At 39.0% G+C, this 19951-nt stretch overlaps 2 protein-coding genes across 2 annotated transcripts; both read left to right on the top strand.

Annotated features, from left to right (window-relative positions):
• Positions 1-637: 637 nt before the first annotated feature.
• Positions 638-1150, top strand: LOC145802784 (uncharacterized). Its single transcript, XM_082895567.1, has one exon. The coding sequence runs from the start codon at positions 638-640 to the stop codon at positions 1148-1150; it is 513 nt and encodes a 170-aa protein (XP_082751693.1).
• A 14172-nt stretch (positions 1151-15322) lies between these two features.
• On the top strand, positions 15323-15835 carry LOC145802785 (uncharacterized). The gene has a single exon (XM_082895568.1). The coding sequence runs from the start codon at positions 15323-15325 to the stop codon at positions 15833-15835; it is 513 nt and encodes a 170-aa protein (XP_082751694.1).
• The last annotated feature ends 4116 nt before the right edge of the window (positions 15836-19951 follow it).

The raw sequence follows: 19951 nt of genomic DNA on the forward strand, positions 1-19951 counted from the left end.
CATGAGTCAGCCAGCAACCATAGAGCTGTTGATGTAGCGCATCAATGAGCATATCCGAGTTGAAGATGATGCCGCTGCAGCTACCGCGTTAGTGAATCCGGTAGTAGCAGACAAAAGGGTGGCCAGAAAGGTTCGCGGCAAACCATCCGAACAACCGTGAAAGAGAATCAAATCGTAGTGCTAACCACAACAATCGAGGTAAGGGTTGTTACAACAACTGAGCTGATTACCCCCGTGATGCCACAGAAGATACAAAGAGAAAGTTGAATGCCCAAACTGGTATTACTATGGTTTTCAAAATCCTGATCTACTGCATACTTAGCGAGATCCGTGACGAGGCATACGTCTGGTGGCCAGCTAAGTTAGGTGACGAGCAATGAGGCTTCAATCCAAGGTATCGTTGTACTTACCATGACGAGCGCGAGCACTACACAGAAGATTGTGTCCCTTTGAAGCAGCATTTGGAAGAGTTAGTGGCGGCCGGCCACTTGGACCATTACAATGATGGAGGCGTGAGGACTCGGCCCACGCTCAAGTTGAGCCAAACGGCTTGGCCACTTTGGAAGCACCCCCCCAAGGGGTAATCAATGTGATCCATGGGATCATCGAGCCGACGCGGGTATGCAAGCTCTGGGGGATGATCAAGAAAGCGGAGTATATGAGGGAGGTTCTGTCAGTCCAACCCACCGTCAAAAAGGGCAAAACCGAAGTGAAAGATGTAATAAGCTTTTCTAGCCGAGATCTTGACCGCATTCAAACGCCACATAATGATGCGTTGGTGGTCATACTTCATGTGAAGGACTTTGACATTAGGCACATTTTGATTGACCAGGGTAGCTCAGTCAAAATAATGTATTACGACGCCTTCAAGCAACTCAAGCTTAACGACAAAGACTTGGCTCTAGCGACCTCACCACTGGTTGGTTTCAATTTGCAACCAGAGTGGCCAGTAGGAAAGATCATTCTACCGGTTAAAGTGGGGTCTGTCATCAAACAAGTGGAATTTTGGGTATTGAAGGTGCCCTCTACATATAACTTGATCCTAGGTAGACGATGGCTTCATGCCATGCAAGCGGTGGCATCAACCCACCTCCAGGTCATGAGGTTCTCATCTGCCACCGGGATAATTGAAGAAGTTTGGGGCGATTAAGTTATGGCCAAACAGTGTTTCGTGGCCGTGAATGGAAGTCGGGCTGTCAAAGGCTTCATGCAGATGATTGAAGGACCGAAAGATCAAAGTGTCCTAGACGATGTGGATACCAGGGCCGAAAAGAAGGCTGTTGAAGACTTGGTGGAGGTAAGGATCAATGAGAGTGATCTTGAAAAGTTCTCTCTATTAGGATCCAACCTGATTGCCTAAGAACGGTTGGACATGGCGAATTTTTTTGGTCACGAACATCGAAGTGTTTGTATGGATGCCTTACGACATGCCGGGTGTCGATCCAAATTTCATTTGCCACAAACTCAATGTTTTTCCTAATACTCGGTCGGTCATTCAAAGAACACAGAGATCAGCGTTTTATCACGCCGAAGTGGTGGCGAAAAAGGTGAAGAATTTGCTTGAAGGCAGGGCTATCTAGGAGGTACACTACCCTCGGTGGGTTTCTAACACAGTGGTTGTGCCGAAGAAGAATGAGAATTGGCAAGTTTGTGTGGACTACAAAGCGGTCAACCGAACTTACCCCAAAAGACAACTTCCCCTTGCCCTGGAACGACCAACTGGTAGACCTCACAGTCGGGTATGGAAGGCTGAGTTCTCTCTATTAGGATCCAACCTAATTTGAAATGTTTGCTGTGAGATGAAATTGAGATTGAGGGTTTCTATTTATAGAAATACAAAATATGACCGTTTGCAGATAATAGCCGTTGAGACCAAAAAAAAAAAAAAATACAACCGATTAATTTATAACTGTTGTTTTGTACATTTTTTTTAAAGGAAAAAAGAGCACAACGGCTCCTTTGTATTTCCAAGACACCCTCGCCACCGTCCACCTACCCACAATCCAATGGTTAAGATCAAGCATCTAGAATCATGCATTTTATGCATTCCAAGACACCATCTTTCTCTCTTGCATCCAAACAAGTCGGAAGTGAGCTTCTTTCTCTCTCTCTCTCTGGTGTTCCATCTTCATCCACAGCAGAGACAACTTGCTACCCCTTTTCTCTTTAGGGTCGAGACTAGATCACTTACTAGGGCTGTTCAAGATCAACAAGTCATGCTTTAAGACCTTGTCAAAGCATCGGAGCGTCAAAGTTTGAGCTTTCGAACGAGACAAAGGTACTCTGAAGCCCCTCATCCTCCATTGTCCACCTGATTCTTCAACCTGTTCACTTGTGCTTCCTCTGTGTTGCTCACCATCTTCACCAATTCCTTCAAAGATATATCATCTCTCTCTCTCTCTCTCTCTCTCTCTCTCTCTTACTGATTTCTATCATCACTACCAGTGCAAATCACCCATCGCCGATGGAACAAGCCTTAGAGGTCAATGAAGGTTGGGATGAAGAACAAGTTCATCAATCATGCTGGAATTCAGGTATTTATTTTCTAAATTCGTTTCAGAAATTTATAGAAATTTGTGAAATTTGAGTTTGATTTGTTTTAAATTGTTTTGGAATTTGGGAAATTTGTAATTTGTTCTTGATTGGAATTTGTGAAATTTGTGAAACTAGTTTTTGAATGATCATTCTGAAACTGCGGATAGATTTTGTATTTGGGAATTCTGTTTTTTTCTCAATTCTGGTGAACTTTGCAAAAATAAACAAATGGTGAACATTTTGTGATAAAGGAATTCTATTTTTTTTTTTTACAAAAATATTGAAAATTTTTTTAAAAAAATTCAAAGATTTTGAAAGGTTTTCCTGGTGAATTTATTTTGTTTTTTCAATTGATTTGGAGCCAAAATCTGTTGATCTATGAAGAGGTGGCATGTTTGGCACTTGCTAATCTTTCTGTCAAATTTGACAATATAAATGACATCTACTATGTTTGACAAGAAGAATAATAGCCCATTGAAGATCTCTTTTTGATTACTCTTACTAAATTATAACTTTGACGAGCAAAGATTCTCTGCTTGATGTCTTTACTAGCCTCTCTTCTTATAACTATTAAAATTTATTTTAAGAAAATTGTTAAATTCTTTTTGAAATGAATCTTGACCATTATAAAGGAGCGACTAAATAAAATTTTTTGAAATGAATCTTGACCATTATAAAGGAGCGACTAAATAAAAAAAAGATAAGAAAAGAATCCTGGCTCAACTTTGACAGCGCCTTTAATAGTTCCATTAAATATGCTCCCAGTGACCCAAAAGGCCACTTTGGATTTTGTTACGCACGCATATACCCTAATTATTACATGCTTTAAAAAGCACAGCTTGATTTTTATCTGATTCTAAGGTTAAGTTTGGTAATTTAAAAATAATTTATTTTTTTATTTTTTTTTATTACACTATTTATATATTTTTTTATACATCTTTTTATAAAAAGATAAAAAATACACTTATTTAGATCATTCTAAATAATTCCTAAATTATTATTATTTTTACCGCAATTTGTGAACTCTAAAACCTCACATCAACTAAGATCCACTCATGATTTGGCTACCAATATCAGCGTTCTTTTATGAATAAAGTTATATGGATTACTTAGCGCCCGTTTGGTAATTATTCTGTTTTTAATTTTTAATTTATATTTATAAAAGTCTAAAAAATTATTATAAAAATTTGTTTATTAATTTTTTTAGTTTATAAATGGTTGTCTCAGTTTATAAATTTGAAAAAAAAGTATAAACTCAAAAAATGAGTTTACGTTTTCAGTTTTCAAATTTTTTTTCAATTATTTTTTTTTTCAAATAATTTATTTTCAAATTATTTTTTTAAATAATTTTTTTTTTCAATAAATTTTTTTTCAAATATTTTTTTCCCCAATTATTTTTTCAATTAATTTTTTTTTCAAATATTTTTTTTCTCAATTTTTTTTTTCAATTATTTTTTTAATTAATTTTTTTTCAATTAATTTTTCCCAATTATAATGTGTGTGATCCCATTGTCATAAATAATAAAAATAAATATAAATATTTTAAGCCTGAACAAACAAATTTTTTAGTTTATGTTTTTAAATTTTTTTAAACATTTTGTTCAAACCAAACGCGTTTGTAATTTATGTTTTTCTAAATATAAACAAAAACCAATTTATAAAATTTTTGTAAAAATAAACCAAAAACGTAAATGTTACCAAATGCTACGTTGGTGTATTAATAGATAATGTAATATAATTTTAAAAATTTTAAATTTTTATAATTTGTATAATAGGTAGAGTTTATATATTTAAAATGGCAATAACATACTATCGGTCGTGCTAGGGAGCTCGAAAATGAGCTCCCCGAATCCCCCTAATTTTTTTTTTTGTTTCAGAAGCAGAAAATCAGAAGGAAGAAGGAGAAGAGAAGGAAGGAGGAAGGAGGAACGAGGAAGGAGGAGGAGGAGGAGGAGAGGAACTGGAGGAGGCCATAATCACAGGGGAGGAGGAGGCGGAGGCGGAGGCGGGGCTGCGACGGCGGGGCTGGGCAGAGGCGGGGCTGGGCTGGGCGGCGATCGGGCTGGGCTGGACGACGACGGGGACGACGAGCTGCGACATCCTGGCGACGAGCTCTTCCCTGCGACGGCGACGAGCTGCGACCTGCCTCTCCCTCTCCCTCTCTCTTTCTCTCCCTCTCCCGGTCTCAGAGCTGCATGAAGAAGACGAGGGAAAAAGGGGAAAAAAAGAAAATGCCCAAATGATGGCTTCAATGATGGCGGTTTGGCTTCAATGATGGCTTTGGCTTTATTCTAGTCAATCTGTATTCTTTTCTTGTGTACTACATAGCCCAAGAAGTTTCCAAATGATATGCCAAAAGCACACTTAAGAGGGTTGAGTTTCAACTTGAATTTTCTCATTCTTTCAAAAGCTGCTTCTAAGTGAAACAGATGCTCTTCCATGGATTGGGATTTCACTACAATGTCATCAATATAACACTCTAAATACCCTCCAATGAGGTCATGAAAGATAGTGTTCATGGCCCTCTGATATGTAGCCCCAGCATTCTTCAGGCCAAATGACATTTTAACCCATTCGAATGTGCCAATATTCCCAGGACATCTGAATGATGTCTTGTGAACATCTTCTTCTGTAATGCAGATTTGGTTATAACCGAAGTGCCCATCCATCATTGATAAAATTTGATGCCCTGCTGAACTGTCTACCAACAAATCCGCTACAGGCATAGGATACTCATCTTTGGGAGTTGCTAGATTTAAGTTTCTGAAATCAATGCATACCTTCATTTTACTATTTTTCTTAACTACAGGTACAATATTGGATAGCCATTCAACATACCTGTCTGTCCTAATAAAGCCTGCCTTGAGTAGTCTAAGAATTTCCTCCTTAACTTTCTGAATCACTTCTGGACTCATTCTTCTTGATTTTTGCTTGTATGGCTTGAAATTAGGTCTCATAGGGAGCCTATGTTCTACTAGTGACCTATCTAATCCTAGTAGTTCATTATAAGACCATACAAAACAATCTTTATATTTCTTAAGAACAACCAACAACTGGTTCCTGTCAAGAGCATTCAACCAGGCACTTATGTAGATGGGCTGTTGTATAGAACCTTCTCCTAAATTTATTTCTTCTAAGGGATCTTGTATCTGAGAACTTACTGAAGCTCCTTCTTTGATTGCTTCTGAATTCGAAGCAATCTCCTTGCTTTGTTCTGCTCCCAGGTTCTTTGATTCAACATCTTTACCCTCCTCCTCATAGACAAAGTCTGTCCATAAGGCTTCTTCTTCCTGTATCTCCTGGACTTTTGTTTCAATGTCCAATGCACAGATTTATCAAGAGCCAAAACTCTGGCCTGTTGCTGCTCCTGCTTGCAGCCAATTATCATGGCTTCTTTCTCTTGCTCTTGCACTTTCTGGACTATTGATTTTACATCCAATATTGAGAACTTAATTAGAGCCAAAGATTTGGCTTCTTGGGCTTCATTTCTTTGCCTACAACCAGGCATCATTGTTATCCTTAACGACAACCTCTTCATCAGCACTCTCCTGGACTAAGTGCTTCAGGTGTGTCATTTTCTCATCAGCCGTCACTTCGGCTGAGCCATCAGGTTTTCTCAGTATACTGAGTGGTATCACTTCCTCAATATACAATTTAGCCTCCGCGAAGTCTACACAGGCTATGAAGGGTTGAGGATCTGCATCAATTTCCTCTGTCTCTCCATTGCCCAAGGCCATCATTATTTTCTGATGCAAAAAGGAAGGCACACACTTGTTAGTGTGAATCCAATCTCTACCAAGTAAAGCATTGTACTTAGCATTGCTGTCGATAACGAAGAATGCCGTCATGTAGTCCCTGGTTCCCACACTCAAGTTGATGGGCAGAATTCCTTGAGCCATCTGTTTGTCTCCAGCGAAGCCAGCAATGGTTGTGCTGGTTAGGATTAACCTGGGGTTCTTTTTTCCTAGTTTCTTCAAGGAAGATTTTGGTAGTAAGTTCACTACTGCCCCATTATCCACCAAGACTCGGTTCAATTGTATCCCATTGAAGAAGGCCTTGATATACAAAGGCTTGACATGCTGTGTCATAGAATTCGAGGGATACTCAAAAGGATATGAGAGGTTGATACTCACTTCTTCTTCACTCGCATATTTAGTTTCCATTGGGGTAGCCATTCCGGATTCACCTTGCACCATACTCACTTGTGAGTCTTCACTAGAGACTGGAATTGGGTCCATTTCTTGACCCCCTTGGTTCTCATCTCCAGCTTGGAATTCATGCGGTAATATGTGTACCATATTACTGATACTGGGGGAAACGAGCCAAATTGGATGGCTGGCTGTGCCTGTTTCTCCTCTTGGCCACCTTGTTTAGTTACTTCAGAAGCATCTTCCATGCTGCATTCTGGCACTTCATACTTCGAATGGTCTTTTTTGATTGGTTTTTCAACCAAAAATGTCTGTTTAGCCATGAAGGCTTCGAATATTTCTTCCTCAACCACTTCTTTCTTTTGGCCTAGGTCAAGTTCTTCCTCTGTCTCGCTATCACTCTCCATCAAAGCCTTCTCCAATCCTGCTAGACTGGACTTCTCTCTGGCTTTTAATTTAGAGTGAACTTGGGCCAATTGTTCTCTACTACAACCCATTTTGTCTTGTAGAGTTGTTTTTGGAGTATGGTCTGACTTTGGATTCTTTTTTCCTTCTGTCTGGACCAATGACGAGTTTTCTCCACTTTTTTTCAGGTCTTTCTGGTACTGAGTGTACCTACGCTGAATCTTTCTCCTTTGTGATCTAGAAATTACGGGGACCATATCTGGTTCCTTCGTTTTTGGGTGTTTAAGCAATACCCAATTGTTTAGAGCTACCAAAGGAGGCTTGACCATCCTACCTTGGTTTCCAACAACATCTCTTTGGGTAGACATTTTCTTAGGTTTGTTCTGCATCACAAACTAATCTGGAACTCTAGGTACCCACGAACTTACTGACTCAGCTGTTGAACTGTTTCTTTCCTCCTTTGAAGCCATCTTTGAAATTGGCTGTGAAGGCCACTGCTTGGCCCTGACTTCATGTTTTGGGCCTAACTCAGGCCTTTGATGAAGGTAGCCACTTTCTGTCCTGCGTAAGGCTGGTCTAGGGGGCCAATTTCTAGCTTTGATCCCATAACCTGAGCTTATTTCAGTCCTTCTTTCAGGATGATTGCCTTCTACTCTGTAATAGTTGGCAGGTCTGGACTCATGCATAGGCCTCTTACCCTTGAATTGCACTTTAGTAGCTGTTGATTCAGCTATGAATGGCTGCTGCCTGGGAGCAGTCGGATATGGCCTTTTGTTATAAGCGCTGATTGGTTTAGGATGTCTCTGCATATCCCTATAGTATTAATTCCCATCAATTGGGAGCCCCTTCAACCACTTATAGCTCAACCTACACCTTGGACACATTCTTTGGATAACTGCTGCCTCTAAGGAATCATCATCCAGTACTTCTTTATCAGAGTCTTTTCCCTGACTTGTAGAACCTTGTCCAACAATTGGCAGACTTCTAGTGTCTTTCTTAATAGTAGCCTGGCTAGCAACATGCATTTGCACATTGACCTCTTCCAATTCCTGCAGAGATAAATTCTGGAAGTCTGGTACAACAACATTAGCTGCACTTTCTCCAACTTCTGGAAATGGATTACTGTTGATCCCCATGGCCTTTTCTGCTTTAGCTGGAAATTTTAGACTTCCTTTCCAAATTTGTTCCTGGATCCTGTCTCGAAAAATAATACAGTTTTTAGTCGAGTGAGACCAAAAATTATGCAATTTACAATACACTTTTCCTTTAAGTTCATCTGGAGATGGAATTTTGACTCCCTTTGGTAACTTAAGGAAGTTGGCCGCAAACAAATGATCAAAAATATCATCTGCCTTAGTTAAATCGAAAGACTAATTCCTATGAAGGTCTTTCTTTTTAAACTACTGGTCAATTGTTGTATCCTTATGAATTAATGCCTCACAGATCACAGGTTCTTTCCCCACAATCTCTGTTCCATCAATCTCATAATTAGGATCTCTATAATATGTCTTGTACAATGTATTATTTCAATCTTGTTCTTCCTCTAATAATGCTTCATACCCAGACACCTTATACGTTAGTTCCACTAAGTCTCTGAACTTAGTTGAGTCAAACTTCTTTCGAAGCCTAAACTCTAAGCCATTTTGAGCCAATCTCACAAATTCTGGCTCTGGCAGGATAACTCTACATTTGTTTCGTGCTCTTTTAAATCTGGCAATAAACTGAGTAGCCTTTTCATCAGGCCTTTGACTCAATCTTGCCAAGTCTGCCATGGAAACCTCTGACTCCGATTGCAAGAATTGGGTATGAAATGCCGCTTCCATTTGTTGCCACGTTTGGATAGAGCCAGTTGTAAGGTTAATATACCATACAAATGCTCCCCCAGTTAGAGGATTTGGGAATAATCTTAATTTCATATAGTCATTATTAGTAAATTCACCGCATTGAGTAGCAAACTTAGCAATATGCTCCACTGTTAGCTGGTTTCCATTCCCATAAAAAAGGGCAAAATCTGGTACCCTGAAACCTCTTGGGTATCCATGTACCCTGTCTACCCATTCTAGGTACGGTTTCTTGTACACAGGAGTTTGGACCCCCCGAGCCATCGGTCTACACATCTCTCTAACAATATCAGCAATTTGGTCCCTAGGGACCATATTTTGTGCCTGCTAAACCACTACTAAAGGAACAAACATAGGATTTGGTGGAAAACCTTGTGCTTGGGGTCCTCTTGGTCCATAGGGTGGTATATTTGGGACTAGTTGTCCCTGTGGTGTCGGTTGCTGTTGGTGGTGTGGGTAACCCCTTTGAGCCTGTCTTACGAAAGGACCTGCGAAAGGTGCTGGAATAGGTGTTGTGTCTCTTCCATTTGTAGGAAAACCTTCCAAACCCCTGGGTATAAATTTGAATAAAGGATTAGTAAATCCCCTTGTGCCAGGTATGGCTTCGAACATGGGGTTTGGGACCATTCTTATGCTATTTTCTTGTACTAGACCCGATCCACCAACTTACATGGCTTCACTGCTAAGTATTGATGCATTTTGACCTGCCATAGGCCTCGAAATAGGTTCATACCAAGACTGGAGTGATAGTCTTTCATAGTTTTGAATACTAGTTTGACCACTAAAATGTCCATTAATTTGCATAGGCTGTTTATCTTTAACCAATCTTTGCTGAGGGACATTTTAATTTTCCTCCATGTGTCTTGTGTTTGTTGGCTGGTGGGTATTCATTCGATCCAAAAAGGATAATGTCCATCTTTCCATTGTGCTCATTAACTGCTGTCCCATAGCATCTACTAGGCCACCCCATGGATTCATTGGTTGAGTAGATGGAACAGTGGATGGTCCAATTCCTTGGCTTCGTCTAATATTCTGAACATGTGGTAGTTGTTCTGAAGTGCTGGTTTGTTTGACCATAGGTTTTGATGAACTAGGTGCTTCCACAAAATGTGTTAACACATTATCCTCTGGATTGGGCACTTCTAACTCTCCTTCCACGCCTTCTTCCAAGCGTTCATTTTCTCATTGTCTCCTACGTCTAGCTATTTCAATTAGTCCCACCGGGCGTGCCAAAAATATATGTTGGCTTTTTGGCTTTCGAAGGTTATTATTGTAATTGCGAGCGTGCTAGCAAGGATCAATCAGTCCTTACAGAAAATTAATTGCCAACCAATTATCAGACAATTGTGTTTTAGTTCTTTCAGCCTCACTGAAGAGGACTTTTACTGGTGGCTTGATTTAAGAGAATTAAGCAAAATGACAATTAAATGAAGAACAGTTGAAGCATTTCATTAAAATGAAAAACTTACAATGATCCAAACTCAGCATCGTAGAGGTTTACAGCAACAATCTACTTGAAACTACTCCTATGAACGAAGTGCAGTGCAAGAATTTAAAATACAGGAATGTAAAGAACAGGAAATGTAAGACTGGAAATGTAAAATCTAGATAGAAAAATAATAAGTATAATAAGACTGGTTTTTTGGATCTGAGTCTGGGGCTCTTTTTTTAGGCCTCCTCTGCTATTTATACTTCTCAAGGATGACCATCGAACTGTATTTCCAACCGTCAAACTACTCCTCCATGATCGCTGATCATGTTGCCTTATAATTATCTCCACTGTGCCATCATTTGCAGTTAGGTTTCCCTCCTAAATTTGAATTCAAATGTGGGTAACTGTTAAAGTCACATCACCTTACATCTCTTTGTTGATCCATTGCTACTCAGATCTCGTAATAACCAATACTATCTACCACGTGTACGACCAGGATCGAAGACTTGAATAGTCTTCCTGTATTACCCTTATTCTGCCACGCGTCAAATTGTAATTGGCTTGTACAAAATATGTAGCCAATAGGTGGGTTCAATAGTTTTTAAAGAGAGGATGGAGATCAGTTGTCAGTGAGAGGAAATAGAAATGAGGGCGAGAGGAGGTGGCCGGATATTGTCGTTGTCAGTGGAGAAGTCATCATTAGTCGGTGAGAGGAAGAAGGAGGAGAGCGAGAAGGGATTTGTCTTGGCAGAGATGAAAGAGAAGGAGAAAGAAAAAAGAGAGCGTGGGTTGTTTCCTTACGCACTGTGTTCCCCGTCATTAGAGATATATTAGTGGTTTTGAGTTAGAGGTATGAAGCATTTTTGAAATGTTAAACTGGACAAATTCAATTCAAATCAGTTTGGATCCACCCCTAATAAAAAGTTATTTAAGCTTAAAATGAAGATTGATTTGATGGAATCTCAAAATGCTGTTTTTGGCTAAGCTATTTTTTTGGGGTCAGCAACTTGTAACTTCTCCAAAAAAGAGAATCAGGCAAGAATGTAGAGTGAACAAGTCAACAACCCAAGCAATTTACAAAATTTGGGCAATGGAGCTGGGAGTTGGCCTAACTAACAGGACCATAATGCTCCAACATCTGTGACTATTTTTTATTCCCAATATTTCTTTTTTTATTTTTATTTTAAGATTGCAATTTAATTTAAGATTTAAAATATATATATATATATATATATGAAAAGAAAAATATGACGAAATTTTGGATTATATTGCATTTACTTTTTTATTTATTTATTTTTCCCTCTATAATTCTTATCAAATTATTGATCTAAGCACAATCTTAAACAAAATGTTGCACACTAACTCTTTTTCTTTTTCTTTTTTCTGTTCTTCTTATCAACAAAACACAAGTGACATGGAGCGGTTAAGTTTTGAAATATGAATCGGAACTAAATTCATTAACATGACAGAAGTCACATTAACTTGTAAAGAAAATTTGTAAAAAAATAATTAAAAATTTTGTATGACATTACCTTTTTTCTCTAAATTAACTATAATAGAAATTTATAGTTTAAACCAAAAAAAAAAAAATGAGCAAAACCCACCTCAAAAAGTGGACTTCAAATTTAGAAAACATTTTTTTTTTAATCAAATACAAATAGCTCAAACAGTTTTACTTTGGGAAATTATTAGATGGTATTGGAATATCACGTGGTCATACTCCAATAATTCACAAAATGTCATGTCCCGTTGTTGTTTCCCATCACCCAACGTCAATTCGTGAATCCCACCCATTCAACCAATTGCCCATGTCCTGGGACCACCAAATAACTTGTAGGGGAAAACGGTGTACCTTTGTTCCTTTGTTTTGTTGAATTGGATTATATGAGTTTTTCTTTTTCTTTTTCTTTTTCTTTTTTGATAACAAGATTATATGATGTTATTATCATGGGAATTAATCATTCTAAGATTTTTTAATTCATTAGAGTTATGTATCATATCCCACATTTGAAATGTTCCTAAATTAAGAGTGCAGGTTAACAAAATCATATCGTATCTCATATTTTAAAAAATTAATTATTATTATTATTATTGTTTTGATTAAAAAAAAACTTTGAATATTACGCAACTGGGTAAATGAGGGTTGACGATTAAAACAAAAGGGGATGTGACAGATTGGGGCATGTTTAAAATTCATTTGAACTCGATGTTTGAGTAAAGTTTTTAGACTTATTTTGGAATTAATTATATTAATATATCAAAAAAAAAATTAATTTGTTAGTATATAAATTTATTAATAATATAAGCATTATTCATATTTTGTTCGCAATATTCTTTTTTATATATTTAAGATTTGAAATGGGCCGAGCTGGTTTGAGTCTTGGTCAGGGATTTTACTCAAACAAAATGAGGCCGCATGCTATACCGGGGTCCGAGCATGGTCACGTATTGAACGTGCGTTGGACCGAAGTCACAGCTCGGTCAAGTTGTAGTAAGTTGAGATGCTAGCCCGGGTTGAGGATGTGCGTTTCCAAAGGATGGAGTTCGTCCTCAGAAGGCTAGATTCTGCCGAGCAGGAGCTTATCGTGGATTATGGAGCTCGGTTGAGCTCACAAACAGGTTTGTTCGATGAGACCGAGCAAGCAGTGCGACCCTAAAGGAGGATTGTTGTACCGCGCTTGGTACGGCTCGGTGGGGTGTGCTACGTGGCATAATTAGATTGCTGGAAGGAGATCCCGCTGTCTGTACGCGTCAATACCGTTAGGTGACATTGAAATTCGGTGTTTTGTAGTATTTTCTCTTACACGTGGAAGAAGGTAAGAGGGGAACATATCTATGCGTCAGGAGGAGGACAAACAGAGAGGAGCGTACATAAACTATATAAATGGCGCTGCATATCCATGCACAGGGCTGGACATCTGGTTATCTGAGCTACCTACCCCTTTGTCTCTCTTTCTCTTCTTCTCTCTCTAAGTGTGCTAACTTGACCGTCGAAGGATTTTTCCGGCAACACACCACCGGGTATCTCACTATCTTTCTGTTCTCAGGTTAAGCGACGTTACTCGAAGCTTGGACACGAGGAGTATGGAGAGCATTGAATATTTTCTCTCCATACAATTGGCGCTGTTTGTGAGAAACTTTGACAGACAAAACCTTGTTCTCTAAGCATTTCTGATCACTTTTCATGGCTTACAACGACGAAACTCCACTGTCTATCGTTGACGGCATGACCCCAGAGTCAGTCCAGAGAAGAGATGGACCCCCCGCCGTTCCGAACATGAAGGGCCTGAAGACTTCTTCTAGAGGGCTCTCTAGAGATGCGCGAAATAAACGCGCTAGGAGCACTGATCAATCTTAGAGTCCAGATGGACACCGGCGGCGAAGAGAGTCACACGCTCAGTGCTTGGAGCACAAGTTGAGAGACCAAAATGCCATCATTTAGAGGATGGCGGCGGAGATGGAGGCACTGAAACGGCAAGTCAAAAAAAAAGGTATTGCTAGAGTGGGTAACCACAGTGAGCACACCTAAACCCGTCACTCAGGCAGCCAGAACCAATGAAGGACACCTTCTCTTTCCATCACCAGGAGCTATGGGATTGGTGACTTTAACCCGCCGGCGGAGAAGTTGTGCGTGCGAGATAGTAGCTACCTTCCCTTACGTCTGTCGACAACGTCGAGATATTCTTACTCCGCCCGTTCGGAGGACTTGAGGGACATCTTGGAAGAACGAGCATGCTGGCGAGAGGGACAAAAGGTGCCGGCATTGCAGTTGCTATCCCACAGAGGTCACGCCAGTGAGGAGGTCATAATGCCGCCACCATGCCGAGCTGTACATATGCCTTTGGATAGAGACTTGGCGAGGCTGAGCGCCACCCATTTCTCCCTCGAGATAGAAACCACACCATTCTCTACGGGCTTCCACCAGCCCAAGTTTACACTCTACGACGGAAAAACCAACCCATACATGCACATGAGCCACTTACGACAAGTCATGGCTGGCTATAAGTGAGACAATGCACTTATGTGCTTTATTTTCCCGTTAAGTTTGGGTGAGTTGGGCCTAAAATGGTTCGAGAAACTGCCAGAGAAAAGTACTGAAAGGTGGCAGCAGCTGGCGGAGGCGTTCGTGACCTGAATCAAAACCAACACCCGAACACCCAAAGAGGTCGACCACCTTCTGAGCATCAAGATGGAACCGAGCGACTCACTCAAAGCGTACAATGCCAAGTATTGGGAAACCTTTAATGAGATTCTTGATTTCCTGACCAACCTAGCGATCACACAGTATAAGCACGGTCTCCCAATTAGACATAGGCTCGCTTACCATGAGTCAGCCAGCAACCATAGAGCTGTTGATGTAGCGCATCAATGAGCATATCCGAGTTGAAGATGATGCCGCTGCAGCTACCGCGTTAGTGAATCCGGTAGTAGCAGACAAAAGGGTGGCCAGAAAGGTTCGCGGCAAACCATCCGAACAACCGTGAAAGAGAATCAAATCGTAGTGCTAACCACAACAATCGAGGTAAGGGTTGTTACAACAACTGAGCTGATTACCCCCGTGATGCCACAGAAGATACAAAGAGAAAGTTGAATGCCCAAACTGGTATTACTATGGTTTTCAAAATCCTGATCTACTGCATACTTAGCGAGATCCGTGACGAGGCATACGTCTGGTGGCTAGCTAAGTTAGGTGACGAGCAATGAGGCTTCAATCCAAGGTATCGTTGTACTTACCATGACGAGCGCGAGCACTACACAGAAGATTGTGTCCCTTTGAAGCAGCATTTGGAAGAGTTAGTGGCGGCCGGCCACTTGGACCATTACAATGATGGAGGCGTGAGGACTCGGCCCACGCTCAAGTTGAGCCAAACGGCTTGGCCACTTTGGAAGCACCCCCCCAAGGGGTAATCAATGTGATCCATGGGATCATCGAGCCGACGCGGGTATGCAAGCTCTGGGGGATGATCAAGAAAGCGGAGTATATGAGGGAGGTTCTGTCAGTCCAACCCACCGTCAAAAAGGGCAAAACCGAAGTGAAAGATGTAATAAGCTTTTCTAGCCGAGATCTTGACCGCATTCAAACGCCACATAATGATGCGTTGGTGGTCATACTTCATGTGAAGGACTTTGACATTAGGCACATTTTGATTGACCAGGGTAGCTCAGTCAAAATAATGTATTACGACGCCTTCAAGCAACTCAAGCTTAACGACAAAGACTTGGCTCTAGCGACCTCACCACTGGTTGGTTTCAATTTGCAACCAGAGTGGCCAGTAGGAAAGATCATTCTACCGGTTAAAGTGGGGTCTGTCATCAAACAAGTGGAATTTTGGGTATTGAAGGTGCCCTCTACATATAACTTGATCCTAGGTAGACGATGGCTTCATGCCATGCAAGCGGCGGCATCAACCCACCTCCAGGTCATGAGGTTCTCATCTACCACCGGGATAATTGAAGAAGTTTGGGGCGATTAAGTTATGGCCAAACAGTGTTTCGTGGCCGTGAATGGAAGTCGGGCTGTCAAAGGCTTCATGCAGATGATTGAAGGACCGAAAGATCAAAGTGTCCTAGACGATGTGGATACCAGGGCCGAAGAGAAGGCTGTTGAAGACTTGGTGGAGGTAAGGATCAATGAGAGTGATCTTGAAAAGTTCTCTCTATTAGGATCCAACCTGATTGCCTAAGAACGGTTGGACATGGCGAATTTTTTTGGTCACGAACATCGAAGTGTTTGTATGGATGCCTTACGACATGCCGGGTGTCGATCCAAATTTCATTTGCCACAAACTCAATGTTTTTCCTAATACTCGGTCGGTCATTCAAAGAACACAGAGATCAGCGTTTTATCACGCCGAAGTGGTGGCGAAAAAGGTGAAGAATTTGCTTGAAGGCAGGGCTATCTAGGAGGTACACTACCCTCGGTGGGTTTCTAACACAGTGGTTGTGCCGAAGAAGAATGAGAATTGGCAAGTTTGTGTGGACTACAAAGCGGTCAACCGAACTTACCCCAAAAGACAACTTCCCCTTGCCCTGGAACGACCAACTGGTAGACCTCACAGTCGGGTATGGAAGGCTGAGTTCTCTCTATTAGGATCCAACCTAATTTGAAATGTTTGCTGTGAGATGAAATTGAGATTGAGGGTTTCTATTTATAGAAATACAAAATATGACCGTTTGCAGATAATAGCCGTTGAGACCAAAAAAAAAAAAAAATACAACCGATTAATTTATAACTGTTGTTTTGTACATTTTTTTTAAAGGAAAAAAGAGCACAACGGCTCCTTTGTATTTCCAAGACACCCTCGCCACCGTCCACCTACCCACAATCCAATGGTTAAGATCAAGCATCTAGAATCATGCATTTTATGCATTCCAAGACACCATCTTTCTCTCTTGCATCCAAACAAGTCGGAAGTGAGCTTCTTTCTCTCTCTCTCTCTGGTGTTCCATCTTCATCCACAGCAGAGACAACTTGCTACCCCTTTTCTCTTTAGGGTCGAGACTAGATCACTTACTAGGGCTGTTCAAGATCAACAAGTCATGCTTTAAGACCTTGTCAAAGCATCGGAGCGTCAAAGTTTGAGCTTTCGAACGAGACAAAGGTACTCTGAAGCCCCTCATCCTCCATTGTCCACCTGATTCTTCAACCTGTTCACTTGTGCTTCCTCTGTGTTGCTCACCATCTTCACCAATTCCTTCAAAGATATATCATCTCTCTCTCTCTCTCTCTCTCTCTCTCTCTCTCTTACTGATTTCTATCATCACTACCAGTGCAAATCACCCATCGCCGATGGAACAAGCCTTAGAGGTCAATGAAGGTTGGGATGAAGAACAAGTTCATCAATCATGCTGGAATTCAGGTATTTATTTTCTAAATTCGTTTCAGAAATTTATAGAAATTTGTGAAATTTGAGTTTGATTTGTTTTAAATTGTTTTGGAATTTGGGAAATTTGTAATTTGTTCTTGATTGGAATTTGTGAAATTTGTGAAACTAGTTTTTGAATGATCATTCTGAAACTGCGGATAGATTTTGTATTTGGGAATTCTGTTTTTTTCTCAATTCTGGTGAACTTTGCAAAAATAAACAAATGGTGAACATTTTGTGATAAAGGAATTCTATTTTTTTTTTTTACAAAAATATTGAAAATTTTTTTAAAAAAATTCAAAGATTTTGAAAGGTTTTCCTGGTGAATTTATTTTGTTTTTTCAATTGATTTGGAGCCAAAATCTGTTGATCTATGAAGAGGTGGCATGTTTGGCACTTGCTAATCTTTCTGTCAAATTTGACAATATAAATGACATCTACTATGTTTGACAAGAAGAATAATAGCCCATTGAAGATCTCTTTTTGATTACTCTTACTAAATTATAACTTTGACGAGCAAAGATTCTCTGCTTGATGTCTTTACTAGCCTCTCTTCTTATAACTATTAAAATTTATTTTAAGAAAATTGTTAAATTCTTTTTGAAATGAATCTTGACCATTATAAAGGAGCGACTAAATAAAATTTTTTGAAATGAATCTTGACCATTATAAAGGAGCGACTAAATAAAAAAAAGATAAGAAAAGAATCCTGGCTCAACTTTGACAGCGCCTTTAATAGTTCCATTAAATATGCTCCCAGTGACCCAAAAGGCCACTTTGGATTTTGTTACGCACGCATATACCCTAATTATTACATGCTTTAAAAAGCACAGCTTGATTTTTATCTGATTCTAAGGTTAAGTTTGGTAATTTAAAAATAATTTATTTTTTTATTTTTTTTTATTACACTATTTATATATTTTTTTATACATCTTTTTATAAAAAGATAAAAAATACACTTATTTAGATCATTCTAAATAATTCCTAAATTATTATTATTTTTACCGCAATTTGTGAACTCTAAAACCTCACATCAACTAAGATCCACTCATGATTTGGCTACCAATATCAGCGTTCTTTTATGAATAAAGTTATATGGATTACTTAGCGCCCGTTTGGTAATTATTCTGTTTTTAATTTTTAATTTATATTTATAAAAGTCTAAAAAATTATTATAAAAATTTGTTTATTAATTTTTTTAGTTTATAAATGGTTGTCTCAGTTTATAAATTTGAAAAAAAAGTATAAACTCAAAAAATGAGTTTACGTTTTCAGTTTTCAAATTTTTTTTCAATTATTTTTTTTTCAAATAATTTATTTTCAAATTATTTTTTTAAATAATTTTTTTTTTCAATAAATTTTTTTTCAAATATTTTTTTCCCCAATTATTTTTTCAATTAATTTTTTTTTCAAATATTTTTTTTCTCAATTTTTTTTTTCAATTATTTTTTTAATTAATTTTTTTTCAATTAATTTTTCCCAATTATAATGTGTGTGATCCCATTGTCATAAATAATAAAAATAAATATAAATATTTTAAGCCTGAACAAACAAATTTTTTAGTTTATGTTTTTAAATTTTTTTAAACATTTTGTTCAAACCAAACGCGTTTGTAATTTATGTTTTTCTAAATATAAACAAAAACCAATTTATAAAATTTTTGTAAAAATAAACCAAAAACGTAAATGTTACCAAATGCTACGTTGGTGTATTAATAGATAATGTAATATAATTTTAAAAATTTTAAATTTTTATAATTTGTATAATAGGTAGAGTTTATATATTTAAAATGGCAATAACATACTATCGGTCGTTCTAGGGAGCTCGAAAATGAGCTCCCCGAATCCCCCTAATTTTTTTTTTTGTTTCAGAAGCAGAAAATCAGAAGGAAGAAGGAGAAGAGAAGGAAGGAGGAAGGAGGAACGAGGAAGGAGGAGGAGGAGGAGGAGAGGAACTGGAGGAGGCCATAATCACAGGGGAGGAGGAGGCGGAGGCGGAGGCGGGGCTGCGACGGCGGGGCTGGGCAGAGGCGGGGCTGGGCTGGGCGGCGATCGGGCTGGGCTGGACGACGACGGGGACGACGAGCTGCGACATCCTGGCGACGAGCTCTTCCCTGCGACGGCGACGAGCTGCGACCTGCCTCTCCCTCTCCCTCTCTCTTTCTCTCCCCCTCCCGGTCTCAGAGCTGCATGAAGAAGACGAGGGAAAAAGGGGAAAAAAAGAAAATGCCCAAAACGACGTCGTTTTGGGCATTAGGGGGATTAGGAGGGAAGAATTTCGATCTCTCAAACATTATTCAACATACTATAAGTTAGTATACTAATTGATATATTAATTGGTGTGTGGCACTACGATTCTTTTATATATCTATATATATATATATATATTCTTTTTCAAAATATTTTTAAAATTGTTAACTGTTAAAAACTCTACATTGAACGAGTAAATTTCAGTTTACTTTCAAATTATATCTAAAAGGTCAATTAAATTCCTATCTTTTTAATTAAAACAAATTTATACTTAAACTGTTTTGATTTGGATCAATGTGATTCATGTCGTCATAAGTGCCTATAATTAAATCAATTCTTTATCTTACCCTGAATCTTTTTATTTAGAGATCTAATTGATTTTTTAAAAATGGTTTGAGATAAAAAGTCAATAAAATAAAATGTTGCATTTAAATCATAATTATTTTATTTTTTCTCTTTGAGTGCGCTCACTGTG

Source organism: Camellia sinensis, chromosome 11 (assembly GCF_055761805.1).
Source record: "Camellia sinensis isolate YWXY chromosome 11, ASM5576180v1, whole genome shotgun sequence".
Classification (NCBI taxonomy): Eukaryota; Viridiplantae; Streptophyta; class Magnoliopsida; order Ericales; family Theaceae; genus Camellia; species Camellia sinensis.

Coding starts and splice junctions, on each gene's coding strand:
- LOC145802784 (XM_082895567.1), top strand. CDS start 638: ATGATCAAGAAAGCGGAGTATATGAGGGAGGTTCTGTCAGTCCAACCC.
- LOC145802785 (XM_082895568.1), top strand. CDS start 15,323: ATGATCAAGAAAGCGGAGTATATGAGGGAGGTTCTGTCAGTCCAACCC.